The sequence below is a fragment of the Gobius niger genome (assembly GCF_951799975.1).
Source record: "Gobius niger genome assembly, chromosome: 12".
In the NCBI taxonomy this organism is placed as follows: Eukaryota; Metazoa; Chordata; class Actinopteri; order Gobiiformes; family Gobiidae; genus Gobius; species Gobius niger.
In genome coordinates this window covers 3,157,984-3,184,292 of record NC_136863.1, presented here as the reverse complement: position 1 = coordinate 3,184,292, position 26,309 = coordinate 3,157,984, and the positions used below count along the sequence as shown (strand labels likewise).

Below are 26,309 nucleotides of genomic sequence, written 5' to 3'. Positions count from 1 at the left end.
CACGTGACGTTACAACTTCCGCATTAGGTCAAATGTCACCCAAACACCACCAAAAACTTTCGACTTTTGTACGATATTAATTGAAAAAAGACGTGATAAAATGAGCTGAAACGGCGGTCAGAGGTGAGGGTTTATTTTATATCCACGTCCAAGGCAGAAAAGTGCAGTTTTATTGTGGTTTTTTTAGCCTTTCATTTGACTTGTACCGCATTCCTTTGACTTCCGAGTGCTGGAAATAAACTGCTGTAGCTCGGGCTCGGCGCAGTATCGAGTCTATCACGCTATTAATCTGCTTTTATGACCTTTATTCTTGTTTATCAGTGTAATCTGCCTCCTTTGTTGGCTCTGCTGCTTCGATTCCCTGGAAAGTTCACGCCTAGTTGTCGGAAAATGGTAAATATGAAACTTTGAAGTGTCAGGTTTCGCCGAAAGTCATTGTTTGATTCCGGATTTTGTGCTTGTCACGTTTATTCTTATGTTTATCTCCTTAAAAGAAAGTGTCACTAACTGAAAAATGAAAAACTGCAGCTAAACGCTCTTATTTTCATGTAAAGTTTCACCTTATACCAAAGAAATGTCCAAATTGCACGTCGAGATTTCTCCATAGATGTATTTGGGATTGATTATTGTTTTTTTCTCACATTCTGGGAAGAGCATCTGCACTAAAGTAGCTCCTACAGACACCCCAGCTGATGTTTCAGTTGTGACATTGCTAATAAGAAATAATCTCCATCTGTGAGATCAATAAAAAAGTATCATCTTATCTTATCTTAAATAATGTGACAATGCTAAGATCTTCAAATAAAAAAAACAATTATAACAAAAATTATTACAAAAAAATCATTATGAAGCAACAAAGCGTCAAAATGAAGTCTTGTGACTTAACCTCTTAACCCCCGCTTGAGCCGAGCAAATTTTCTCCAGATCGGCTTTACCCAAATCTACAAGCTTCTTGAAAGAAGTGTCAAAATATAGACAAAAACGCAACAAAACAGATGATGAAACAGCAACGAAAAAAATGTAAGAAAAAGTGATGAAAAAGCAGCTTAAAGACGGGTATTCTGCTTTTTTCAGTCCCATAGCACCAGTCTATAGCACACTACAATGATAAATGCAGTAAATTAGAATAACTGCCTTGTATAAAATGTCTCTCTCAAAATGGCTGTAGTGAATGTCTTGAAATAGGCCTCTGTCTCTTTAAGAACCTCTGAGCCTTTCAGACACGCCCCCTCCACACGCTGTCTGTGGCATCAGTGGGGAGGGGGTTCTGCTGAGGAGCAGTGGTTGGTTACTCGGCTGGTGACGAAAGCTCGGAGGCGTCTCCAGGAGGTGGGGGCGTTCCTAGGAGGACTCAGGCAAACCTATCCCTAAAATGGCCGCCATCAGAGTTTTTGCAGATTACTCAAAAATACGTGAATGTGCCAAGGCAACACTTCAGGCATGTTTTTAATGAGGGAGTGATATAATAACATGATGTAAAGCTTGAAAAAGTTGATTTTGCATAATACCCTATAAAACAAAATGTTTCAATGTCATTTCCATAGTACTCAGGAACTTCCGGATCCCGCCGCCATTTCCGGCGGCCACAATAAGTCCATTCTTCATTTTAGAGTCTATGGACACCAGGAAGCCTGGATGAATGTAGTGAGTGAGTGGTTTGGTCAGAGGGGCTGATGGCACAGATTGACAGCCTCGCTTCCGTCAGTCTACCCCAGGGCAGCTGTGGCTACAGTAGTATCTTACCACCACCAAGTATGAAGTGAATGAATAATGCAGCTGTAAAGCGTCTTTGAGTGTCCAGAAAAGCGCTAAATCAAAGCAATGCATTATTATTATTTTTACTCGAGTAATGAAATACTGACTTAATTTGTTTAACCCCTTAACTCCCACCTGAACCGAGCACATTTTCTCCAGTTTGGCTTTACCCCAATCCAAAAGCTTCTGGAAAAAAGCTGTGAAAATAGCAACAAAACTGAGACGAAAACAATGATGGAAATGTGAGAAAAAAGTTAGAAAACATTGACAAAAAAAAGTGATGAAAAATTGATGAAAAGGAGGCAAAAATTTGACACAAAAAATTACAAAAATGTGACAAAAAATGATAAAAAATTAACAAAAAAAGACAAAAAATTGACAAAATGTTACAAAAAAATACAAAAAGATGATAAAAATCTGACCAAAAAATGACCAAAAATTGACAAAAAAAAATAAAAAAAAATAAAAAAAATGTGATACAAAAAATTACACAAAAAATGACCAAAAAGTTACAAAAGTGAGTTGAATACCCAACAAAAAAAGGATGGGAAAAAATCTGATGACGTGAGGAAAAAGATCCTTTCGGTTCAGGCGGGAGTTAAGAGGTTAAACGGCTGTGCAGCACAACCAGAATAGAGACATGTGGCCAACTTAGCTCTGATTCAAACAATCAAACAAAGAGAATCACGTGACTTGGTTCCGCCCCGTGCCGCCTCTGTCCTGCTGCTCCCGTTTGTCCGGTTTCTCTGGCCGTGCCGCTCGGTATCTCTCTCCTCCATCTGCTCTTCTCTCATTTCATCTCCGCTCCTCTCGTGGTCACTTCGAAGCTCGCGTTCCCCACTCTCCGCGGACTCCGTGAACGCGTCGGGTCACGTGGTGCGGGCGCTGAGCCGCGATTGGCCCGCGCGGGGGTTGTTTGGATCAGCTGTTTCTCTGCGGGACTCGGGACAGACACACCGGAACAGCCCCGGCCCGTGACAGCGCGGTCTCTCCTCCCGGTACAAGGCCAGGCCCCCCCAGAGTCCGCTCCCGGTCCGCGCCTGATCCGCGCCTGATCCGCCGCCGCTGTGTGTGTGTTTCAGGGATGCGGAAGCGGAACGCGTCGCTGACGGAGGAAGAGCCGCGGGGAGAGACGCGAGGAGAGGCGGCGGCAGGAGCGGGGGACCAGCGCAGCGCCATGGGGAAGACCTTCAGGAGGTGAGAGAGCGGACACTCAACTCTCCACACACGCCGAAACCAAAGATCCAGAACGGGTTCGGCCCAGATAAACGGAGCACGCGCAGGTCCAATCAGGACAAAGGTGAAGTCAGAGGTAACCAATGAGAATGAGGGAGCAAGTGCAGCGCAGGTGAGCCCTATAATCCCCTGGGACCGGGACAGAACCGCTTATAGACCCGGGCGCTATACCGGCCAAAGTGCTCATGATGGGATTTGTGGCTCTTTTCTGGGAGCCGAGTTTAAAGCCGAGGCTTTATTCAACCGCTTCACCCCCGCTTTTACCGAGCAAGTTTTCTCCATGTTCGGCTTTACTCAAATCTAAGAGCTTCTTGGAAAAAGTGTCAAAAATGTGTGACGAAAATGCAAAAAATGTCAATAAAGTGACGACAACGCGAGGAAAAAGCTACTTTTAGATGAGTTTTGTAGGTCTTTCTAATGAGGCGTTACACTGGCCTGTAGGCTGGGACCTTATGGATTTGGCTAAAGCTGAACTGGAGAAAATGCATTAATGTTTGTTTTCAAATGGATTGGCATCTCCTCGTTGTAAAGCGTCATACAAATAAAGGTTGACTGATTGATTGAAGGTAAACCAGAGCTAGTCCAGGGATATTATTAGAACTAAACCCTAGTCTCAGTCACACTCAGACCTGTCCGAGTGTCTGTAAAACCAGTCCATCCACCTCTCGCCTCATTAACACAGCCACAGCCCGGCGCCTGGCCCACACCTGGCCCACACCTGGCCCAGACATGGCCCACACCTGGCCCAGACATGGCCCACACCTGGCCCAGACATGGCCCACACCTGGCCCAGACATGGCCCACACCTGGCCCAGACATGGCCCACACCTGGCCCAGACATGGCCCACACCTGGCCCAGACATGGCCCACACCTGGCCCAGACATGGCCCACACCTGGCCCAGACATGGCCCACACCTGGAACAAACTTCACTTCTTTGTTTTACTCTCCTTTGTTTACCCAGTGGGGGCCAACTAGTCAGAGACCCAGACCCGAAATGTTCAGTCTTGATCCTGTAGAGCAGGGGTCGGCCAGTTTGCTCGGTAGAGGGCCAGCTTTCTTCATCGTCAAAAGACCAAGGGCCGGACCCTCCAATGAAGCAATTGAAGTAATTGAAGTAAAGCATCACTTTCTACATATGCCAGTGTAGTACATCATATACAGTGGAAAAATGTCCATCTTAAATTAGATTAATGACTTAAAATCGCTTGAATAAAGTTTTTTAATGTTACATTTGTGTCGGTTTAACAAATCTAAGATCACATAAAAATGCTAATGCCAATGGAACAAATAGAAATCCCACTGGAATTTTTTTTTGTTTTTTAATTTTAATTGAAAAAAAAAAAAAAATTCACTTGAAATTATACAAAACAATCTGAATTCAGAAAAAACTCGTGCTTGTTCCATTGGCAAGAATAGGTTTTATCTGCTCTAAGGCCAGACCAAATCTACTCAAACTTTAGATTTAATCTCTTAATTCAAGTAGATTTAAGTCATTTCTTCCTTATAGATGATTATTCTTTTCAGATTGTGGCCTAAACGGGTGCGCTGCCAAGACATTTTAATGATTTGACAGTATTTTTCACATTTATAGAGTACTTTAACAGGCACTTGATCTCTGATTTGAGTCATAATATTTCTCAAAATCATCTCGAGGGCCAGAGTTTGATGATGGAGGGCCAGTTTTGGCCCCCGGGCCTGACGTTGCCTACCCCTGCTGTAGAGCCACAAAGGCACCGACCATTCGCGAGATCCAGGGGCGGTAGTTTATTGTGAATAAATATAATGTGGCCGTTATATTTAATCACAATAAACTATAACTGGCCTTTTTCTTTCTTTTCTTTTCAATAATTGTAATAGATCTAGTGGTTTTACTCCTCACCAAGTTTGAAATCAATGTATATTAAATACTGACATCTTGTGCTGTGGGACAGAATTAGATTTTTTGGTTTTGCCCTGCCCACTGAGCCCCCTCCTCTGATGCGCCCCTGGCCTCAGTGCCTGCAGCTCCTGACTGGACTGTGCAGAGAATGCACTCGAGGCTGCACAAAGTTCATAAACTTTTATCAGGAGCTTCTGGACGACTGAGAGTCTGTTTTATGTTGCTTTTGTTTCAGTCACATGTGGAAGAAAAGGCGATTTTGATGCTTTTTTTCTAAGAAGTTTTGTGTAACGCTTGGATAATAACTGTAGAACATGTGCTCGGTTATGGTGAGGGGAAGAGGTTAAACGTAACGAAGCACAAACTGACAAAGCAACACAAGCACCACTATCTCCTTGTTTGTGCAGTTCAGCGAGTGACCCGTAGATAACACATGATCATATTCCTTTCCAGTTCTTTGTATCAATGAGCTAAACAAGAAAGCATGTGCATCCAGTTTACTGGGAGTCTGACAATAATCAAATTAATTTAAAGTACAGTTTTAACATAGAAACTTCCCTGGAGAGACCTGCCCTGGAAAATCATTTGCCGCTGCCTTCATTTCCGTTTAGATACTACATTTTAATCGCATTTCACAGGGTCTTAAAAAGTCTTTAAAAGTCTAAAATTCGACCTATTTGGTCTTAAATCCATGGTAAACTGGTCTTAAAAATTAGCGTTCAACGACCCAATTATTTGCGCACAATTTAGTTTAAAAAGTAGACAAATAAATGCACAGAAGCTCCACTCCTTAAGTTTAGGGCTAAGGTAAGGTTAGCTTTAGTTCGTAAACTCCACTATCCTTAAGGTTTGGGCTAAGGTACGGTTAGCTTTAGTTCGTAAACTCCACTATCCTTAAGGTTAGGGCTAAGGTAAGGTTAGCTTTAGTTCGTAAACTCCACTATCCTTAAGTTTAGGGCTAAGGTAAGGTTAGCTTTAGTTCGTAAACTCCACTATCCTAAGGTTAGGGCTAAGGTAAGGTTAGCTTTAGTTCGTAAACTCAACTATCCTTAAGTTTAGGGCTAAGGTAAGGTTAGCTTTAGTTCGTAAACTCCACTATCCTTAAGGTTAGGGCTAAGGTAAGGTTAGCTTTAGTTCGTAAACTCCGCTATCCTTAAGGTTTGGGCTAAGGTAGGGTTAGCTTTAGTTCGTAAACTCCACTATCCTTAAGGTTAGGGCTAAGGTAAGGTTAGCTTTAGTTCGTAAACTCCACTATCCTTAAGGTTAGGGCTAAGGTAAGGTTAGCTTTAGTTCGTAAACTCCGCTATCCTTAAGGTTAGGGCTAAGGTAAGGTTAGCTTTAGTTCGTAAACTCCACTATCCTTAAGTTTAGGGCTAATGTAAGGTTAGCTTTAGTTCGTAAACTCCGCTATCCTTAAGGTTAGGGCTAAGGTAAGGTTAGCTTTAGTTCGTAAACTCCACTATCCTTAAGGTTAGGGCTAAGGTAAGGTTAGCTTTAGTTCGTAAACTCCACTATCCTTAAGTTTAGGGCTAAGGTAAGGTTAGCTTTAGTTCGTAAACTCCGCTATCCTTAAGGTTAGGGCTAAGGTAAGGTTAGCTTTAGTTCGTAAACTCCACTATCCTTAAGTTTAGGGCTAAGGTAAGGTTAGCTTTAGTTCATAAACTCCACTATCCTTAAGTTTAGGGCTAAGGTAAGGTTAGCTTTAGTTCATAAACTCCACTATCCTTAAGTTTAGGGCTAAGGTAAGGTTAGCTTTAGTTCGTAAACTCCACTATCCTTAAGGTTACGGCTCCAACCGCGGTTCCTGTAAGGTATCTTATGGATGAAGAAAGCAGTTGACAGGGGGGGTAATCTGAAATCAGGGGGGTAGCTTGAAACTGATTTAAAATTACCGGGGGGTAGCCTGAAATGGGGGGTAGTTTAAAACCTTTACACCGGGTTTGAAGGAGCCGCGTGTTTCCTCTGAGATCATGGGCGCCTTTGCCTGCGCCTGGGTTGAAGGTGAAAGATCAGTCAAGAGTCCAGCCGCTGACTCTGCGTTTTCACTTCCTCCAGAGAAAAGCACAAAGCAGAACTGAAGCCGGCGAAGTGGGTCTGTCGTGTCAATAATTCAGCACAGATTCAGTAACGGAGACGGTTCCTTCTCCGATTTCACCTGACCTCCCATACCACTGTCCCTCTGCTGCGACGACAACCACAGCAGCTTGTCTTACCGTGTGAACAAGCCGCTAATCCTGTAGTTCAGAGTCCAGCCCGATGTGGATGTTTGGGTCAGATACCGATATGAAGAGGCTCATGTTTTAGATTCATGTCATTTCTTTTTTATCTCTCAAATACCCGATGCTGATTTGCACCGCCGATATTTTTGGCCACATGTTTAAATGTGTCTCAGCTATAAACCTGTATGTGATGCTTCTAAACGTGTATTTCACAAATTCATGTTTCGTAGGCACTTCAGAGGGAGCTCGTTTGAAAGACAAAAATCAACAGACTCCAAATCAAAAAATAAGTCTCCATCTCTTTTGCTTCCGAAATTCTATGCAAATGTCTGCAACATGAAATATTTTAAATACTAGGGCTGGGACGATGCGCTTTTGTCACGATTCGAGTTTAAGTTTAAGTTTAATGGTTTTGTACAGCCCAATATCACAACAGAAGTCGCCTCACAGCTGCACCAAACATTAAGGCAATAAGGCAGAGCAATAAGTATGACAATGTAAAGTTCAGGTGAATCCAGGCAAATATAATGTCCAATAGGAGGTAGCGACGAGCGGCGTGGGCGTCCCCCGTCCTTAGACTCTCCAGCACGGCGAGGAAAAACTCAAAAACCCGGCAGGACAAAAGAGAAACCTTGGGGAGAACCACAGAAGGAGAGATCCACTCCCATGGACGGACAGGCTATAGAGACCCAGGGCCGAAGGATCCCTCAGCAGACGGGCCAAGATCACAGACCGTCCAGTCCTCAGATTCCAGAATGCAGGTTCCTCCGTTCACCCAAGTTCCTCCGTTCGATCTAGACAGGCACTCCCGAGGGGGGGGACAGGAGACACCTAGGGCTGCAACTAACGATTATTTCGGTAATCGATTAATCTACCGATTATTTTTACGATTAATCGATTAGTTGCTTGGCTGTGAAAGGTGCATGGAAATTGTATTTCTTCATTTTTTTTTAATCACATAAAGCTAAAGTGGCGCCGCTTGAAGACATGTTGATGGAGTAAACTTAAAGTAAACGTTTGTAGGAGGCTCTTTGTGCTAATTCTGCTTTCTGATTGGACGAGACAAAGACAGATATTTATGAAATTTATAATGTACAAAACACTACAGACCCTAACTTTAAAAACAAAGTAGGTTTTCATCCAAAATACATAATTGTTATGTCTTTTTTGCTCTATTTTTGTCTGCGTTTGCTAGAAAACGATTAATCGATTACTGAAGTAGTTGCCAACTATTTTAGTAATCGATTAGTTGTCGATTAATCGATTAGTTGTTTCAGCCCTAGAGACACCATGTGAATAGTGATGAACAGACTACAGATAAATTAACTATTGTATCATAATAAGACAAAGTCTGCAGTAAGAAGAAGAGGACAGCGCTCAGTGGACCGTACTTCCCACAGCAGTGTTTCTCCTGAGGCAGCTTTACTTCAGGCTGTGAGTCAGAGCTTCACCAAACTGACCTGATTATAAGCTCATTCTCAGAGGTACGTTTTGAGCCTAGTCTTAAATGTAGGGACTGTGTCTGCTTCTTTAACGGGGGCTGGGAGTTTATTCCATAAAACAGGAGCTTGGAGCTAAAGGCTCTGCCTCTGAGTAATTATGATAAGTAATATGTTCACCTTAAAATGTGTGAATAGAAAGTTCAAAGTCAAAGTTTATAAATCAAAGGGCATTTAAAGGAATAGGCCACCGTTTTTACATACTGAGATATGCTCTTACCTCACTTTAGCCGAGTTAATATATCCTCGTCTGGCCTTTGTCCGTGCGCTCTGTCAGGCAAACGGAGCACATACGCAGCCTCTCCCACATGTCACATAGCTCCAAAAAAGCTCACGATAGAAGCTACCAAGCTCTTCCACGTGTTCCCTATTTAAATAAAGTTACGTGAAGTGTTTTCATGCAAAGTATATTTACACAGAAATGTAACGTGTCGATTTTATAAGCAAATAAAAAGGGGGACTATATTGTGAGGCGTAATGATACGAGGAGCAAAACGTCCGCGCAGTAACTCCTAAAGGTTATTGACGGAAGTGAGTGGGGGAAGTCTTTAACATTTATAGAAGTGTTCCCCTTCCGCCCTGCGCTGCTGCACAGTGGAGCTGTTTTTGACCCTAAATGGATTCGCTCTTTGTTCAATGGCCATGGGACATGTACTGTAGGGCCCCCGTGTGGATTTTTGCTTGGGGCCCCAGAAGGGCCAGCGCCGGCTCTGGATCAGCTGACGACCTGATCATCCTGAATGACCAGGTTGTTCCAGGCGTATTCCAGGGTTCATCGGGCTCACATTGTGTAAGAGTGGATCAGGGAGCAAAAGGAGAGTCCAGATCGTGACACAAGATCTTGGTGAAAAATGAGCATTTGATCTTTGGACGTGTCAGATGTTATTGAAACAAACGTGCTGTGATCAGAGCCAAATCCGTCTAACCAAACATTCGAGCATGTGACCTTTTTATTTGTTTAATGTTTAACCCTGTGTGTGTTTCTCAGGCGCAGCGTGTGGTGGCGGCTGCGGAAACTCTTCCTCGCGCTGATGCTGCTCTACGTCTTCATCCCGGTCATCGTCAAACTCTGCCCCTCCATCCAGGCCAAACTGGTCTTCCTCAACTTCGGTCAGTCCGGGTTTACTCTGAGTTTAGTCCAGTGTAGCAAGTGGAGGATGGACTGAAGGGATAACCGGCCCGGTCAGATAAATCCCCTGCTGCTCCATTAGCCTGCAGCGCCCTCTAGTGGCAAAATCATATAATTGAATTTAAAAAAAGAAGAAAAAAATCCCATTAGTTGCTCCGGAGTATAAGACGCGCTCCCTGCCCTCCCTGCCCTCCCCTACTACATTAAGATTAAGTTCACTTTAAGCTCAAAAATAGCACTTGAAGGCTAACCCTTAACCTCTAACTCAGCCAAGTGCATTTTCTCCCGTCCGGCTTTACCCAAATCTACAAGCTCCTGGACTGGAGCCAGTGTAGAGCCTCATTTGAAAGCTCAGACCTCAGATCTACACAAATCTTTTTCCTTGCATTGTTGAGTTGTTGTCGCTTTTTTCATCGAAGTTTTGTCACTTTTTATTGCGTTTTTGTCACATTTTGCCACTCTTCTGTTGTCTTTTTGTGGCTTTTTTGCTTCTCTTTTGTTCCTTTATTATTGTGCGTTTTTTTGGGGGGGGGTTGTCTTTTTTTTTTAATGCGTTTTTGTTGCGTTTTCCTCCTCGTTTTCTTTTAGTTTTTGTCGCCATCTTGACTATCTTTTTCCAAGAAGTTTAAGATTTGGGTAAAGCCAAATGTGGTTCAGGTGGGGTTTAAGAGGTGCATAAAAATAAACATTTCTCTTTGTAAATAACATATAAACATAAAAAACAATGCAGGTACCAGCACCGACCCTACTATTTTTTACAGTGGCTAACCCACATTAGCACCACTGGGGTAATTAGCCTGTGCTAAATAAACAATTTTGCACAGAAAGCTGCATTTTACAACCTTACACCAGTGAATTTGCATAAACCTTCAAATAGTATTTCGTATAAAATGAATTGAGACTTTGGATTATGGTTTTTACCTCCTAAAAAGTGCATTTTCGTAGTGAAAAAGCTAACGGAGATTAGCATGCTAACTAGCCGCCATACACAATGAATGGCACTCACCATGCTACATCACACATGGGACACAGGGTTTCCCAGCTCGCGTGGGTTCAATATTTATTCTTATTATGAAATGAGGGTTTTTTAATCAGTGATATCAATATTTATATTTTTAATCCCGTTTTTTGGTGTAACGCTGGGTTACACCAGTTTCTGACGCCTCTCTGTTTTCAGTCCGCGTGCCGTACTTCATCGACCTCAAACGGCCCCTGGACCAGGGCTTGAATCACACACACAACTTTTACCTGGAGCCAGAGCCAGGATTCAGAGTCGGCGTCTGGTGAGTCCCAGAAAAGACCAAGGCAAACCTTTGCTATATTGTAATGTATTTTAAATAGTGGTGGGACTCGATTAAAGTGTTTTAATCAAGTTCACTGCAGGTCTGTGATTAATTTATCGCAATTACAGCGGCCCCTCGTTTATCGCGGGGGTTACGTTCTAAAAATAACCCGCAATAAATGAAATCTGCGAAGTTTCAGCTTTATTTTTTACAATTATTCTATATGTTTTAAGGCTGTAAAACCCTCACACACACTTTATACTTTTCTCACTCGTTCACACGGGTTCTCCTTATGCCTGGAGTCACTGTGTGATTTTATTTTGTCTAATAAGATTTTTAGATTCTCATCACAGACGTGGGGATGGTAAAATCGTAAATAGTAAAAATTAACTCGTTAAAATCTTTGCAATGAATTTATAAAAATTAACCTCTTAACTCCCGCCTGAACCGAGAGGATCTTTTTCCTCACGTCATCAGTTTTTTTTTTTTTTCCTTAGTATTTTTTGTTGGGTATTCAACTCATTTTTGTAACTTTTTTGTCATTTTTTGTCATTTTTTTGTACATTTTTTATCACATTTTTGGCATTTTTTGTCAAATGTTTGTCATTTTTTTCATCCTTTTTATTTATTTAATTTTTGTCACATTTTTGTCATTTTTTGTCACATTTTTGTCATTTTTTTGTCACATTTTTGTCATTTTTTGTCACATTTTTGTCATTTTTTTGTCACATTTTTGTCATTTTTTGTCACATTTTTGTCATTTTTTTTGTCACATTTTTGTCATTTTTTCGTCTATTTTTTGTCAATTTCTTGTGACATTTTTGCCACTTTTTCATCAATTTTTCGTCACTTTTTTGTCTATGTTTTCCCACTTTTTTGTCACATTTCCATCATTGTTTTCGTCTCAGTTTTGTCGCTATTTTCACAGCTTTTTTCCAGAAGCTTTTGGACTGGGGTAAAGCCAAACTGGAGAAAATGTGCTCGGTTCAGGTGGGGGTTAAGGGGTTAAAAAGTCTTTAATTTTAGAACATGTTGGATAATAGGGTTTCGTTTGTGGCGTCCTTTGGCTGAACGAGCCACTTTGAAAAGTACCTCTGCCTGACTCTGCTGATGTGGTGATGAATGTGTTTATGTGTGTTGTTCAGGCACACGGTTCCCGCTCACATGTGGAGAGACGCTCAGCACAAAGACGGTCACTGGTTCGAGTCCTCGCTGAAGTCTGCACAGTCTGTCATTTTATATCTCCACGGAAACGCAGGGACCAGGTAAAGTACTGCTGCTACTTCTACTGCAGGGTTTCCACGAGGCATTAAACATATACAAGTCAGTAAACTAATCAAGGCCTGAAAAGTCATTCAATTGGATTTAAACTGGCATTAAATCTAAATGTATTATTATCATGCTCATCATTTTTACTGTATAAGTTAATACCTAAACGGCGGTCTTCAACATGTATGAAATGTTTGCAAATCTTAACAGATGAAAAAGTGCAGTGTGGCATTAACCTCTTAACTCCCACCTGAACATGTTTTCTCCTGTTTTTCAAAATGGCGACAAAAAACAAGAAGAAAATGAGGATGTAAATTGACAAAAATGGCAAAAATCCAGCAAAAAAGTGACAAAAATCCAGCAAAAAAGTGACAAAAATCCAGCAAAAAAGTGACAAAAATCCAGCAAAAAAAGACAAAAATCCAGCAAAAAAGTGACAAAAATCCAGCAAAAAAAGACAAAAATCCAGCAAAAAAGTGACAAAAATCCAGCAAAAAAATGACAAAAATCCAGCAAAAAAATGGCAAAAATCCAGCAAAAAAGGGACAAAAATCCAGCAAAAAAGGGACAAAAATCCAGCAAAAAAATGACAAAAATCCAGCAAAAAAGGGACAAAAATCCAGCAAAAAAAGACAAAAATCCAGCAAAGAAATTACAAAAATCCAGGAAAAAAGTGACCAAAATCCAGCAAAAAATGTGACAAAAATGCATCAAAAAAGTGACACAAAATCCAGCAAAAAAGTGACCAAAATCCAGCAAAAAAGTGACAAAAATCCAACAAAAAAGGGACAAAAATCCAGCAAAAAATGACTAAAATCCAGCAAAAAAGTGACAAAAATCCAGCAAAAAAGTGACAAAAATCCAGCAAAAAAGTGACAAAAATCCAGCAAAAAAAAGACAAAAATCCAACAAAAAATTACAAAAATCCAGCAAAGAAATTACAAAAATCCAGCAAAAAATGTGACAAAAATGCATCAAAAAAGTAACAAAAGTGCCATAAAAAAAGTGACAAAAACACATAAGGGAAATAAAAAGTGACGACAATGGCAAAGAGGAGAGAATGCATTTGGTTTTGGCGGGTGGTAAGAGGTTAAAATATAGAATTTGGGCATTAAAAAATGTCATTAAAAAGCATTACATGTGACTTCCTGCTGCCTGTATAAAGCCTGCACTACTTTAGTCACAACACAATGACTTTGACTAAAACTGTGACAAAGTATTATTCTTCATTTGTTTCTAGTTTAGTCCAGGATTAGTCCAGGTCCAGAGTCCGCTCTTAATCCTCGTTCTGTTGTGATAATCTGTATTTAATCAGTTTTCCCTGTGTTTGTGCAGAGGGGGCGACCACCGCGTGCAGCTCTATAAGGTAAAGCCTGTTTTAAATACGCCGCAGTTCCTCTGTCGTCCTGCGGGCGCCGCTCTCACTGCTGTCCTCTTTCAGGTCCTCAGCGCGCTGGGCTTCCACGTCATGGCCTTCGACTACAGAGGTGAGAGTTTTGTTCTGAACACTCGCTATGAAAACGGCTGCTTTTATTCTGGCGTGTTCGTACAAACGATCTTCTCTCAGTTTGGGGATGAAATATTCCACAGCAGCGTCGCTCACGAACACTTCACTGGCACTGGACGATCGGGAGCTATTTTAGTTTGAATGGAAACAATAAGAGCCAGTTAATCAGAACTTTTATTAGAGCTGGGACTTTTGTCACGATTCAATAAGTATCCCGATACATCTGTGATACAATATTACACAAACTATTACATTTATAAGGCAAGGGTTATCAGGGTATCCGCGGGGTCTTAAAAAGTCTTAAAAAGTCTAAAATTCTGCCTATTTGGTCTTAAATCCAGGGTAAACTGGTCTTGAAAATTAACGTTCAACGACCCAATTATTTGCGCACAATTTAGCAAAAAAAGTGACACAAATCCAGCAAAAAAGGACAAAAATCCAGCAAAAAAGTGACAAAAATCCAGCAAAAAAGTGACAAATATCCAGCAAAAAAGTGACAAATATCCAGCAAAAAAGTGACAAATATCCAGCAAAAAAAAGACAAAAATCCAGCAAAAAAGGACAAAAATCCAGCAAAAAAGTGACAAAAATCCAGCAAAAAAGTGACAAAAATTCAGCAGAAAAAAATGACAAAAATCCAGCAAAAAGGACAAAAATCCAGCAAAAAAGTGACAAAAATCCAGCAAAAAAGTGACAAAAACCCAGCAAAAAAAGACACAAATTCAGCAAAAAAATGACAAAAATCCAGCAAAAAAGGACAAAAATCCAGCAAAAAAGGGACAAAAATCCAGCAAAAAATGACAAAAATCCAATTGAGTTTATAAAGTAGACAAATAAATGCACAGAAGCAGCGATGAGGAGCCGCCCGGTGCCGAGAGGGCGAAGCGACACTGACGCACTGGCCGCTGCCACAAACAACGTAAACTCAGCGATAGTCGAGCGAGGCAGAAGGACTCTCCTTCAGAGCTTTATCCTCCACAAACAACGTAAACTCAGGGATAGTCGAGGCAGAAGGACTCTCCTTCAGGGCTTTATCCGCCCAGAAAAACGACTGAAGTCAGCAGAGTTTAGGAATCCAGAACATGACCGAGGTGTCGCTGATGGATCCGTAATGCTGCTGTCGGTGAAAGACACGTCCAATATGAAACAACGTGGAGATAATCCTTCACTGTAAATATCCAGATTCTGGCCTAATAATAATATCATTAAAATAATTATGATAGTTAATTAGTTGTAAAGTTGACAGTGTTTTGTTCTGTGCAAACGAGTGAAAAAGCTGCTTTTATTTTTAGAAACAGTGAGTGTTTACCAGCTCAAGTATTACAAAGCATTTTAAATACAAAAACTAAATATCTGTTGTTTTCTTTCATTCAGTCGATAATTTTGAGTAAATATTCAATCTCAATATTCTTATCATGGGATAAGGTTAAAACTTGAATGGTTGTTAAATGTGAAAAATTAAGTTCTTACATTTGTTCATCCCACTGTGAAATCAAAAACAACAGTTTGACACTTGGATTTTTGTGACAGTGATTTTCTTTACAGTCCATTTATATATCGCACGTTCAAAGACGGGTCTAATTTTTGAGATTTTGTGGTCTTAAAAGGTATTAAAAAGTCTTAAATTTGACTTGTCCAACTCTGCAGATACCTTGATTTATGAATGGTCATTATAACGAACTGTGACCTTTTAACCTGAGTAAATTCATTAAGAAGTTTCTAAAATGTTTAAATCAGTCTGACATTGATTAAAACATTTTGAAAAGCGCAAATGGCAGAAGCATTTTTAAGTCTTTTGTTTAAACCAGCGTCATTTAAATGCATGTCCCACCATTATTTCACAGCTTCTCCCTGTGAGCGTTGACATCTGTCCACAGATGTTCAGAGTTCATAGCGTCTCTGTGTGTTTTTCCCACTGTGATGTGAGGGCGTGGGGGACACGTCTTCTCATGGTGCATCTTTCACTAAAGCTTTACACTGATATGGGCGTGTTCTGCCGCAGAGTGGACGGCCGCTCAGCATCACAACGCTTTTTGTGTCGTGTTAATTGGTTAAATATTTGCAGAGATTTTCACATTTTCGAGTTGCATCTGCCCGACAGGAAACGCGTAATGTTTAATTTGATCCAAAGGTTTCACTAAAGTTCAGAAATTATACTCAAAAGTTTATACCATAAAATATGTAAAATAGGTGAACAAACAATTTTCAACACAATGTTTCTCTCCTGAGGCCGAGGAAGTTGTGGAGGGGCTCATTTTAAAGCTCTGAACTCTTTCCGGGGCTGAAAACGGGAAGTCTTTATCACTTTATACCTAACATCAGCCGTAATATCGGCCATAATATCGGCCCTAATAAAGACTTGTCTCTGTCTGTTCTTTTCCTCTCTGACTGTGGTCTATATTAACCCGTGTAGTGCCTTTCGATGTTACTACTTTTTAAAACGGGAAATTTCTACGATATAATGCGATGCAGAGTCTATAGGGAATAATGTGGACGGAGACTCAGCCCTGGGGAGTTTTCCCTGACTCGAAACCCATGGATAGTTTATCTGCTGTGTCTGTGCTGTTGCAGGTTGGGGCGATTCTGACGGCTCGCCCTCAGAGCTGACCATGACCTCAGACGCTCTGTTCATTTACGACTGGCTCAAAGTCCGGCTCGACAAAACGCCGCTGTACGTGTGGGGCCACTCCCTGGGCACCGGGTGAGTGGGGGTGGTGAGTGGGGGGTCAGCAGCTTGTGCAGGGCAGATTTCTTTGTGCATACATTTGTTTTGATGTGTGGCTCCTGTCGTGATTCTTAAATGAACCCAGCAGAGTTTTGTTTGTGGATTATTTGACAAGTTTCCTCGTCGTTAACTCCACCTTGTGTCTTTACAGAGTGGCCACGAATGTGGTGAGACGCCTGTGTGACCGAGGTACGTCTCCTGCTGGTTCAGTTAAAGAGGGGGTGTTATGCTTTTTTCAGTCCCATAGCACCAGTCTATATCTCACCACAATGATGAGCAAACCTTCTGTTGGTCTGTACATGCCGTAAATTAGAATAACTGCCTTGTATAAAATGTCTCTCTCAAAATGGCTGTAGTGAATGTCTTGAAATAGGCCTCTGTCTCTTTAAGAACCTCTGACCCTTTCCGACACGCCCCCTCCACACGCTGTCTGTGGCATCAGTGGGGAGGGGGTTCTGCTGAGGTTGCCTGGCTCTGCCATACTCTTCCCTGTCCATTCCATGCAGGGAGTTAGTCTGGTCATGGAGCAGTTTGAAGGGGCGGGCCTAACGCGCACAGATTGTCAGTGAAATAAACCAATTAGCGATTAGCGGACGTGACGACAGCTGTGTCCAATTAAACAAATATGAAGTGAATATAAACTCACGCGGAGAACGCGAGGCAAAATCCTTGACTACTTCATCCAATGGTTAGTTTTGGCTGATGTTAACGTTAATTGAACTAAAAACATAGAGGTGCAGCGAGTGACGTAACCTTCTCATTTCTCTGGGACGGTCGTGATTGGTTCGGCCTTAGCCGCCAATCAACAACTTGTCTACCGTGCGTGGCCAGACCCACTGTCTTTCGTGCAGAAAGAAGGTGGGTGTGGTTTATCAGGCTACTGCTGAGGAGCAGTGGTTGGTTACTCGGCTGGTGACGAAAGCTCGGAGGCGTCTCCAGGAGGTGGGGGCGTTCCTAGGAGGACTCAGGCAAACCTATCCCTAAAATGGCCGCCATCAGAGTTTATACAGATTACTCAGAAATACGTGAATGTGCCAAGGCAACACTTCAGGCATGTTTTTAATGAGGGAATGACAGAATAACATGATGTAAAGCTTGAAAAGTTGATTTTGCATTATACCCCCCCTTTAAAAGGCTACGGCCACAGCACCTCAATAAAATGTTTTCCTTTAACAATGATTTTCATAGATTTCCTACTCGCAGCAGCAATCTAATCAGAGCACCTTTTGCTCGCTCCAGACACTCCCAGTTCAATGTTCTATACAGAGGACCCAAAATATGGAATATCCCGCATACTCCTCTCACAGAGCTTTCCCCAATTACAGTTGTATTACTTCAAAAGTGTCATTTGGTTTATAACTGATGTTGTTGTGTTGTAGGTTCTCCTCCGGACGCTCTGATCCTGGAGTCTCCGTTCACCAACATCAGAGAGGAGGCCAAGAGCCACCCGTTCTCCATGGTACCAGAGCCAGTGTTTCAGTCAGCGCGTCCTGGTCTGTACGTGGCCTTCTGCTGAGTGTAACGTGTTCACTGTGTTCCAGGTTTATCGCTTCCTGCCGTGTTTCGACTGGTTTTTCTTGGACGCCATTTCAGCCAACGACATTTACTTCGCCAGCGACGAAAAGTACGAACTTTACTCTTTCTGAGGAGGAGGGGGGGGAGTATTGGAGTATTGGGAGTATTGGGAGTATTGGGAGTATTGGGAGTATTGGGAGTATTGGGAGTATTGGGAGGAGGAGGAGGAGGAATATTAGTACTCTTTCTGAGGAGGAGGAGGATTTATTTGTTTGGGCCACTACTTTTTGCTTGTACTTGAGTAAAATTCTTCCAAAGTAATGTTACTCTTACTTAAGTAAATAATTTGGTTTCTCTCCCCACCTGTGAGTAGTAGTAGTCGTAGTAGACACTCTGAGCGCTGGTGTGTGGCGCCCTCTACTGGTTAAAAGGAGAATCTGCTTCAGTCACAAAAACCTCCAGATGAATTGCTTTTGTTTGTGTTTAACCCCTTAACTCCCACCTGAACGGATCCCATTTTCTCCAGTTTGGCTTTACCCCAATCAAAAAGCTTTTTGGGACAAAAGCACAAAACAGACACAACAAATGAGAAGAAAACAAGGATGTAAACGCAACAAAAATGCGACAAAGATGTGACAAGAACTCAACCAAAGAGTGACAAAAATTCAACAAAAATGTGACAAAAATTGAACAAAAATGTGACAAAAATTCAACAAAAATGTGACAAAAATTGAACAAAAATGTGACAAAAATTGAACAAAAATGTGACAAAAATTCAACAAAAATGTGACAAAAATTCAACAAAAATGTGACAAAAACTCAACAAAAATGTGACAAAAATTCAACAAAAATGTGACAAAAATTCAACAAAAATGTGACAAAAACTCAACAAAAATGTGACAAAAATTCAACAAAAATGTGACAAAAACTCAACAAAAATGTGACAAAAACTCAACCAAAGAGTGACAAAAATTCAACAAAAATGTGACAAAAATGTGACAAAAATTCAACAAAAATGTGACAAAAATTCAACAAAAATGTGACAAAAACTCAACCAAAATGTGACAAAATTCAACAAAAATGTGACAAAATTTCAACAAAAATTAAACAAAAATTAAACAAAAATGTGACAAAAATTCAACCAAAAAGTGACAAAAATTAAACAAAAATGTGACAAAAATTCTACAAAAAAATGACAAAAATTCAACAAAAAAGTGACAAAAATTCAACAAAAAAATGACAAAAATTCAACAAAAAAATGACAAAAATTCAACAAAAATGTGACAAAAATTCAACAAAAAAATGACAAAAATTCAACAAAAAAGTGACAAAAATTCAACAAAAATGTGACAAAAATTCAACCAAAAAGTGACAAAAATTCAACAAAAATGTGACAAAAACTCAACCAAAGAGTGACAAAAATTCAACAAAAAAATGACAAAAATTCAACAAAAAAGTGACAAAAATTCAACAAAAATGTGACAAAAATTCAACCAAAAAGTGACAAAAATTCAACCAAAAAGTGACAAAAATTCAACAAAAACTCAACAAAAATGTGACAAAAATATAAAAAAAGAAAGAAAGAAAAAACATACAAAAGGTGACACAACACAGCAACAACGCGAGGAAAAAGATCAGTTTTGTGGGTCTTAGCTTTCAAATGAGGTGCTACACAGGCCTGTATAATAGCCAAAGAGGACAGAAGGCATTTGGTTTAGGCGGGTGGTAAGAGGTTAACATAGCCGCTTTTCCACATGAAACAAAAACTGTCCCAAAGTCCGGCGTCTCCTCTCTCAGCACAGACGAATGAGGTCACATGACTGTCTTGTAAAGGCGTCCAAAAGCGGAGACGATATTCAGAAGGATGTGCTTAGATAAAAGGACTTTCAGTGTTATTTTATTTATGTTTCAGGAGAATAACTGTGCTAAACGTGTTTGTTTTTTCAGTGTGAACCACATCTCGTGCCCGGTGCTGATCCTCCACGCAGAAGACGACGCCGTGGTGCCGTTCCACCTCGGAAAGAAGGTCTGACCCTGAGCCAGAGTTTGACGTTTTCATTCAGCTTAGGTGTGACGGGCCTGAACCCTCTTGTGTGCAGCTGTACCACGCGGCGTCTCGCTCCCACAGTCTGAGCGGTCACAAAGTGCAGTTCGTTCCCTTCGACTCGTCTCTGTCCTACAAACACAAGTTCATCTACAGGAGCCCGGAGCTGGGACACATCCTCAGGTACCACTCTTTAACAACATCCGACCCCGGGCCCTCGTGGAGAGAAACCTCCACCTGACGTAGAACAGATGAGAAAGAAGAAGGAGGAGGAGGAGGAGGCTGAGAGGTATTGGAGAAGCTGCTGGTGAGATTATATTTGTGGGATAAATCTGGATTCGAGGCGTTTCAGAAGCTGCTCAAACCTACAAAAACATTGTTCTGGGAGTTTGGGAGTTTTGAGCTGAAGGTGAACGAAGAATAAAAGCTTTTGGAAACGTTCAGTGCGGTGCCAGCAGGTCCTTCTCTGCCGGCTCTGGCCAAATGAAGAAAAAAATAGTCTAAAATGTCTTATTTGTGTAGTTAATTTCTAATTTATTTATATAAAGTACAGTTGAGTCACTTATATTGGTTTTGTTGAGGTGTAACTGTAATTTCCAACTCAAAAAGTGTCTTAAACACCTCTGGTGAGCTGACATCAGCCAATCAGAATTTGATCTATCTGTTGCCTCTTTTTGCCTTGTCTCTTCCGTTGTACAGACACTTCCGGTCGAGCGAAGCCCGTTCATTCAGTGGAGAAATCTCAAATCTGATGTTTAGTCGATTGATTTGTGTAAAATGTCTAAAGTTCATTTGCACCAACCAGTCACCACTGCAGCGTTTCTCTGCCTGAAAACGGCTTTGTTTTCATGTAGTGACTGATTTTATCTGGATTTCCATGTTAACTGATAGGAGAAAAGGGGCGGGCACAGTTCATGGCGGCGCCACGCGAGCCTCCGGAATAAGGTGAATAAGAAAAGAGGCAGAGCGCTCACTGGATCACCTGCTGAATCTGCTACAAGAAAATGGCAAACAAACTTACAGCTCTTCAAACTCGGGGGCAAAACAAAGTTAAAGAAAGAGGATGAGCTGAGGCACGCTGAACTGGCAGAAAGGGTTTATTATTTAAAAGCGTATTTCATCAGGGTAAGAAACATCACAGGAGTGTGAGGGGGGGTCTCACATGATCACAGGCATGTGACGTGTAAAATACCCTAGACATTTTTAAGACATTTTTCAAAACTGCAACATGGGCAGTGAAAAAACCATAGATATATTTACAAAAGCTCCAATGCAATAACAATGCAATATTATTTACACACAACGAATTATTCCAGATTTCAGAGACGTATGTATAGAGCACGGACCAAACAAAGACCTGAGGAGCACAGTTACTTTACAGTGTGGAGCGTGACTAAAACAACAACAAAAAAAACAAAAAAATATATATATATATATATGAGGCAACTTAGAGGAAAGGGGGAAATTCTATTTCCTCATTTAGACCTGGGCAAGTCATGGCTTTGAGGTTTTTTCCCCCTTTCCTCCCGGCATTTTCTTTATTTAGATTTTCCTCATTAAAAACTTGTAATACATTTTTTCCTCATATTTTTGTCATCGACAAACAAAACTCCAGAATGACGTCTATGAATGTGATTGTTTCCCTGTTCCCCGGCAGCGTCTCGCCTCGAGCAGGTCAAATAGGAATGATGCTGTAAATGTCTCATGGACGGCATATCTGACATAAAACTGTGGTTACACCAGAATTTTCCTAAACGAGGATAAAACAGATTTCATTTTGTTTGGTGACTCGAATTTTTCAGACTTTGGTTTTCTGTCTTCTTATTTGAAACCAATGGTCAAAAACCTCGGGGTCGTCAAACAGATTGACAGTGTGGTCAGTGTGTTTTAACCTCTTAACTCCCACCTGAACATGTTTTCTCCTGTTCTCCAAATCTAAAGCTTCTACAAAACAGCAATAAAAAACGAGAAGAAAATGAGGATGTAAACACAACAAAAAAGCGCTAAAAAGTGACAAAGAGCGACAAAAAAGTGACAAAAATCCAGCAAAAAAAGACAAAAAATCAGCAAAAAAATGACAAAAATCCAGCAAAAAAGTGACAAAAATCCAGCAAAAAATGACAAAAATCCAGCAAAAAAGTGACAAAAATCCAGCAAAAAATGACAAAAATCCAGCAAAAAAATGACAAAAATCCAACAAAAAAATGACAAAAATCCAACAAAAAAATGACAAAAATCCAACAAAAAAGTGACAAAAATCCAGCAAAAAAGTGACAAAAATCCAGCAAAAAAGTGACAAAAATCCAGCAAAAAAATGACAAAAATCCAACAAAAAAGTGACAAAAATCCAGCAAAAAAAGACAAAAATCCAGCAAAAAAATGACAAAAATCCAACAAAAAAGTGACAAAAATCCAGCAAAAAAAGACAAAAATCCAGCAAAAAAATGACAAAAATCCAACAAAAAAGTGACAAAAATCCAGCAAAAAAAGACAAAAATCCAACAAAAAAGTGACAAAAATCCAGCAAAAAAATGACAAAAATCCAACAAAAAAATGACAAAAATCCAGCAAAAAAATGACAAAAATCTAACAAAAAAGTGACAAAAATCCAGCAAAAAAGTGACAAAAATCCAGCAAAAAAGTGACAAAAATCCAGCAAAAAAAGTGACAAAAATCCAGCAAAAAAAGACAAAAATCCAGCAAAAAAAGACAAAAATCCAGCAAAAAAGTGACAAAAAGCCAGCAAAAAAGTGACAAAAATCCAACAAAAAAATGACAAAAATCCAGCAAAAAAAGACAAAAATCCAGCAAAAGAAATGACAAAAATTCAGCAAAAAAGTGACAAAAATCCAGCAAAAAAAGACAAAAATCCAACAAAAAAGTGACAAAAATCCAGCAAAAAAAAGACAAAAATCCAACAAAAAAATGACAAAAATCCAACAAAAAAATGACAAAAATCCAACAAAAAAGTGACAAAAATCCAGCAAAAAAGTGACAAAAATCCAGCAAAAAAGTGACAAAAATCCAGCAAAAAAATGACAAAAATCCAACAAAAAAGTGACAAAAATCCAGCAAAAAAGACAAAAATCCAGCAAAAAAATGACAAAAATCCAACAAAAAAGTGACAAAAATCCAGCAAAAAAAGACAAAAATCCAACAAAAAAGTGACAAAAATCCAGCAAAAAAATGACAAAAATCCAACAAAAAAATGACAAAAATCCAGCAAAAAAATGACAAAAATCTAACAAAAAAGTGACAAAAATACAGCAAAAAAGTGACAAAAATCCAGCAAAAAAGTGACAAAAATCCAGCCAAAAAAGTGACAAAAATCCAGCAAAAAAAGACAAAAATCCAGCAAAAAAAGACAAAAATCCAGCAAAAAAGTGACAAAAAGCCAGCAAAAAAGTGACAAAAATCCAACAAAAAAATGACAAAAATCCAGCAAAAAAATGACAAAAATCCAACAAAAAAGTGACAAAAATCCAGCAAAAAAATGACAAAAATCCAACAAAAAAATGACAAAAATCCAGCAAAAAAAGACAAAAATCCAACAAAAAAGTGACAAAAATCCAGCAAAAAAATGACAAAAATCCAACAAAAAAATGACAAAAATCCAGCAAAAAAAGACAAAAATCCAACAAAAAAGTGACAAAAATCCAGCAAAAAAATGACAAAAATCCAACAAAAAAATGACAAAAATCCAGCAAAAAAAGACAAAAATCCAACAAAAAAGTGACAAAAATCCAGCAAAAAAATGACAAAAATCCAACAAAAAAATGACAAAAATCCAGCAAAAAAAGACAAAAATCCAACAAAAAAGTGACAAAAATACAGCAAAAAAGTGACAAAAATACAGCAAAAAAGTGACAAAAATCCAGCAAAAAAGTGACAAAAATCCAGCAAAAAAAGACAAAAATCCAGCAAAAAAAGACAAAAATCCAACAAAAAAATGACAAAAATCCAGCAAAAAATGACAAAAATCCAACAAAAAAGTGACAAAAATCCAGCAAAAAAGTGACAAAAATCCAGCAAAAAAGTGACAAAAATCCAGCAGAAAAAGACAAAAAAAAACATCAAAAAATTACAAAAGTCCAGCAAAAAATGACAAAAATTCAGCTAAAAAAAAGGGACAAAAATCCAGCAAAAAAAGACACAAATCCAACAAAAAAGTGACAAAAGAGCAGCAAAAAAGTAATAAAAAAGTGACAAAAACACATAAGGGAAATAAAAAGTGATGACAATAGCAAAGTGGAGAGAATGCATTTGGTTTTGGCGGGTGGTAAGAGGTTCACTAAAGTAAAGCCTTTTTTAAACCGCTCAGACCTGGAGCGAACCATCCACGCTTTTATCAGTTCAAGAATTTGATTATTGTAATGCCCTTTATTGTGGAGTTTCCCCGTCCCGTCTTAATCCTCATCAATTGGTGCAAAATGCTGCCGCTCGTTCTTTAACAAACACACCCAGACGTCAGCGCATCAGCCCAGTCCCTTTTTCGCTGCATTGGCTTCCAGTTTCTGTTAGAGTTGATTTTAAAATCCTTGTTTTTGTTTTTAAAGCCCTCAATGGTCTTGCCCCTTCGTACTTGTCTGAACTTTTAACTGTTTGTGACTCGGGCAGATCCTTGAGGTCGTCAAACCAGCTCCTGATAGAAGTGCCCAGGACCAAGTACGAGCACTGGGGTGATAAGTCCTTTTCAGTAACTGGACCCAGACTCTGAAACAAGCCGCCCCTGATTTGCACCATCACTGATTTTGGCCTTTTTAAATCCAGGCTCAAAACCAGTGGTGTAGTCTACGTGATACGCAGGTATACGCCGTATTACCACTAGAAGGCCTGCAGAATTCCTGTATAACCACTACAAAGTGGGAAAAGATACGTATCACTCATTTGCGCAGTGTTATTTTTGTGTTTTCTGTCCGTTTGGAGACCAGCACAAACTCCACCAAAAACTATTTCCTCCCCTGAAAACAAGAGATCACAGGCTCATCCCTCTCTCTCTCTTTTTCTCTGTCCCTACCAACAGACCGACTGTTCCCTCTCAGCTGTGCTCCGGTGCACATGAGCACAAAAGAATAGCTCATAATGATAGAGGCTGGAGGAGTCGCGTACGTCTCAGCTCATAGATACTTTCCCTGTTCATCCCCGCTCTGGGAGTCCACAATGCCGAACGCTTCTCTCCCTCCCCTGCAGCAGCAGCGTGAGAGCGGTTTTGGGCAAAGGCAGTGACAGGTGCAGGCGGGAAACAATCTGTATTACAAAGCGCTGAAGTCCACGGGAAAGACCGTAGACTGTTCCAAGTGTGCGTTTTACTCTCAGACACTGAAGATGACGCTTGACAGAGACTGAAAGGTGGATGTGCCCCGCCCACAGCGCTGACCGAGCCACGCCCACAGCGCTGACCGAGCCACGCGCGCTCCTGTTCATAAAAAAAAATGTCCTAAAAGAGTGGTTCTCCAGAAGCAGCGCGCATGGTTCTGTGTGTGGGGGAGTTTGCAGGCGCGAGAGCCCGGTGGTTGACCGGTGGAGGGGTTGGTGAAAGCAGACTGGGATTTATTCATTGAAGTTTTCATTTAGGCTTCAGTCCCACAGCCTTATAGTCTCGCTACAGCCTTTGAATTTCTAGAACATTCCTACAGGTCTATTGCTTGTTATTTCAATGACATTTATATTCACAGTTTGGTTTATAATCTATTTAATTCTCTGATACATTTGATATTAGTAATAGTATGTGACGGGCTATTTTTTTCAGCGCATGTAATTGGCTATCCCCCACGCCTGCTAAAAAATACAGTATACCCACTTGAAAATTGAAGACTACACCACTGCTCAAAACGTATTTATTCAGACTGGCTTTTAACACTAAGTAGCACGGCGACACTTTTAGTACATTTGATCTGTTCTATTGTTTGTTTGTATCAATGTTTTTAATGGATTTTATGTGGTTTTACTGTAAAGCACTTTGGTCGCCTGTTGTAAAGGGCTCTGTAAATAAAATGTGATTGATTGAGGTGTCTCTGAACTGGACGCTGGTTTGTCCAGGTCTCTGCTCTTTCTGCTCTTTCTGCTCTTTCCGCTCTTTCTGACGCCGTGCTTTGTGTTTCTCGTTGCAGTAACTTCCTGGAGACGTCTCTCCCGGCTCACTGACCCCGGATCCTCATTCCCCTCAAGTTTATACTCACATTTATTTCCATTTTTTGTTTTTCCTTTTGGAGTTTCTCTGCGGCGCTGGCTGCTGTCTGAAGTGACG

General features: G+C 40.4%; 1 protein-coding gene across 3 annotated transcripts; it reads left to right on the top strand.

Moving 5' to 3' along the window:
• Positions 1–11: 11 nt before the first annotated feature.
• abhd12 (abhydrolase domain containing 12, lysophospholipase) lies at positions 12–26,309 on the top strand. 3 transcript variants are annotated; one of them, XM_079567867.1, is made up of 14 exons: positions 12–123; positions 322–393; positions 2,838–2,952; positions 9,579–9,700; positions 10,897–11,002; positions 12,148–12,267; positions 13,607–13,758; positions 16,350–16,479; positions 16,655–16,692; positions 17,883–17,962; positions 18,045–18,127; positions 19,966–20,044; positions 20,118–20,245; positions 26,173–26,309. In XM_079567867.1, exons 3-14 carry the CDS (start codon positions 2,840–2,842, stop codon positions 26,204–26,206), a joined length of 1,185 nt encoding a protein of 394 aa, XP_079423993.1. In that variant the 5' UTR covers positions 12–123; positions 322–393; positions 2,838–2,839; the 3' UTR covers positions 26,207–26,309. The 3 variants fall into 3 exon arrangements, with proteins under 3 accessions (XP_079423993.1, XP_079423992.1, XP_079423994.1); XM_079567868.1 differs by lacking the exons at positions 12–123; positions 322–393 and having other exon boundaries at positions 2,609–2,952; positions 13,607–13,637; positions 13,713–13,758; XM_079567866.1 differs by lacking the exons at positions 12–123; positions 322–393 and having other exon boundaries at positions 2,603–2,952.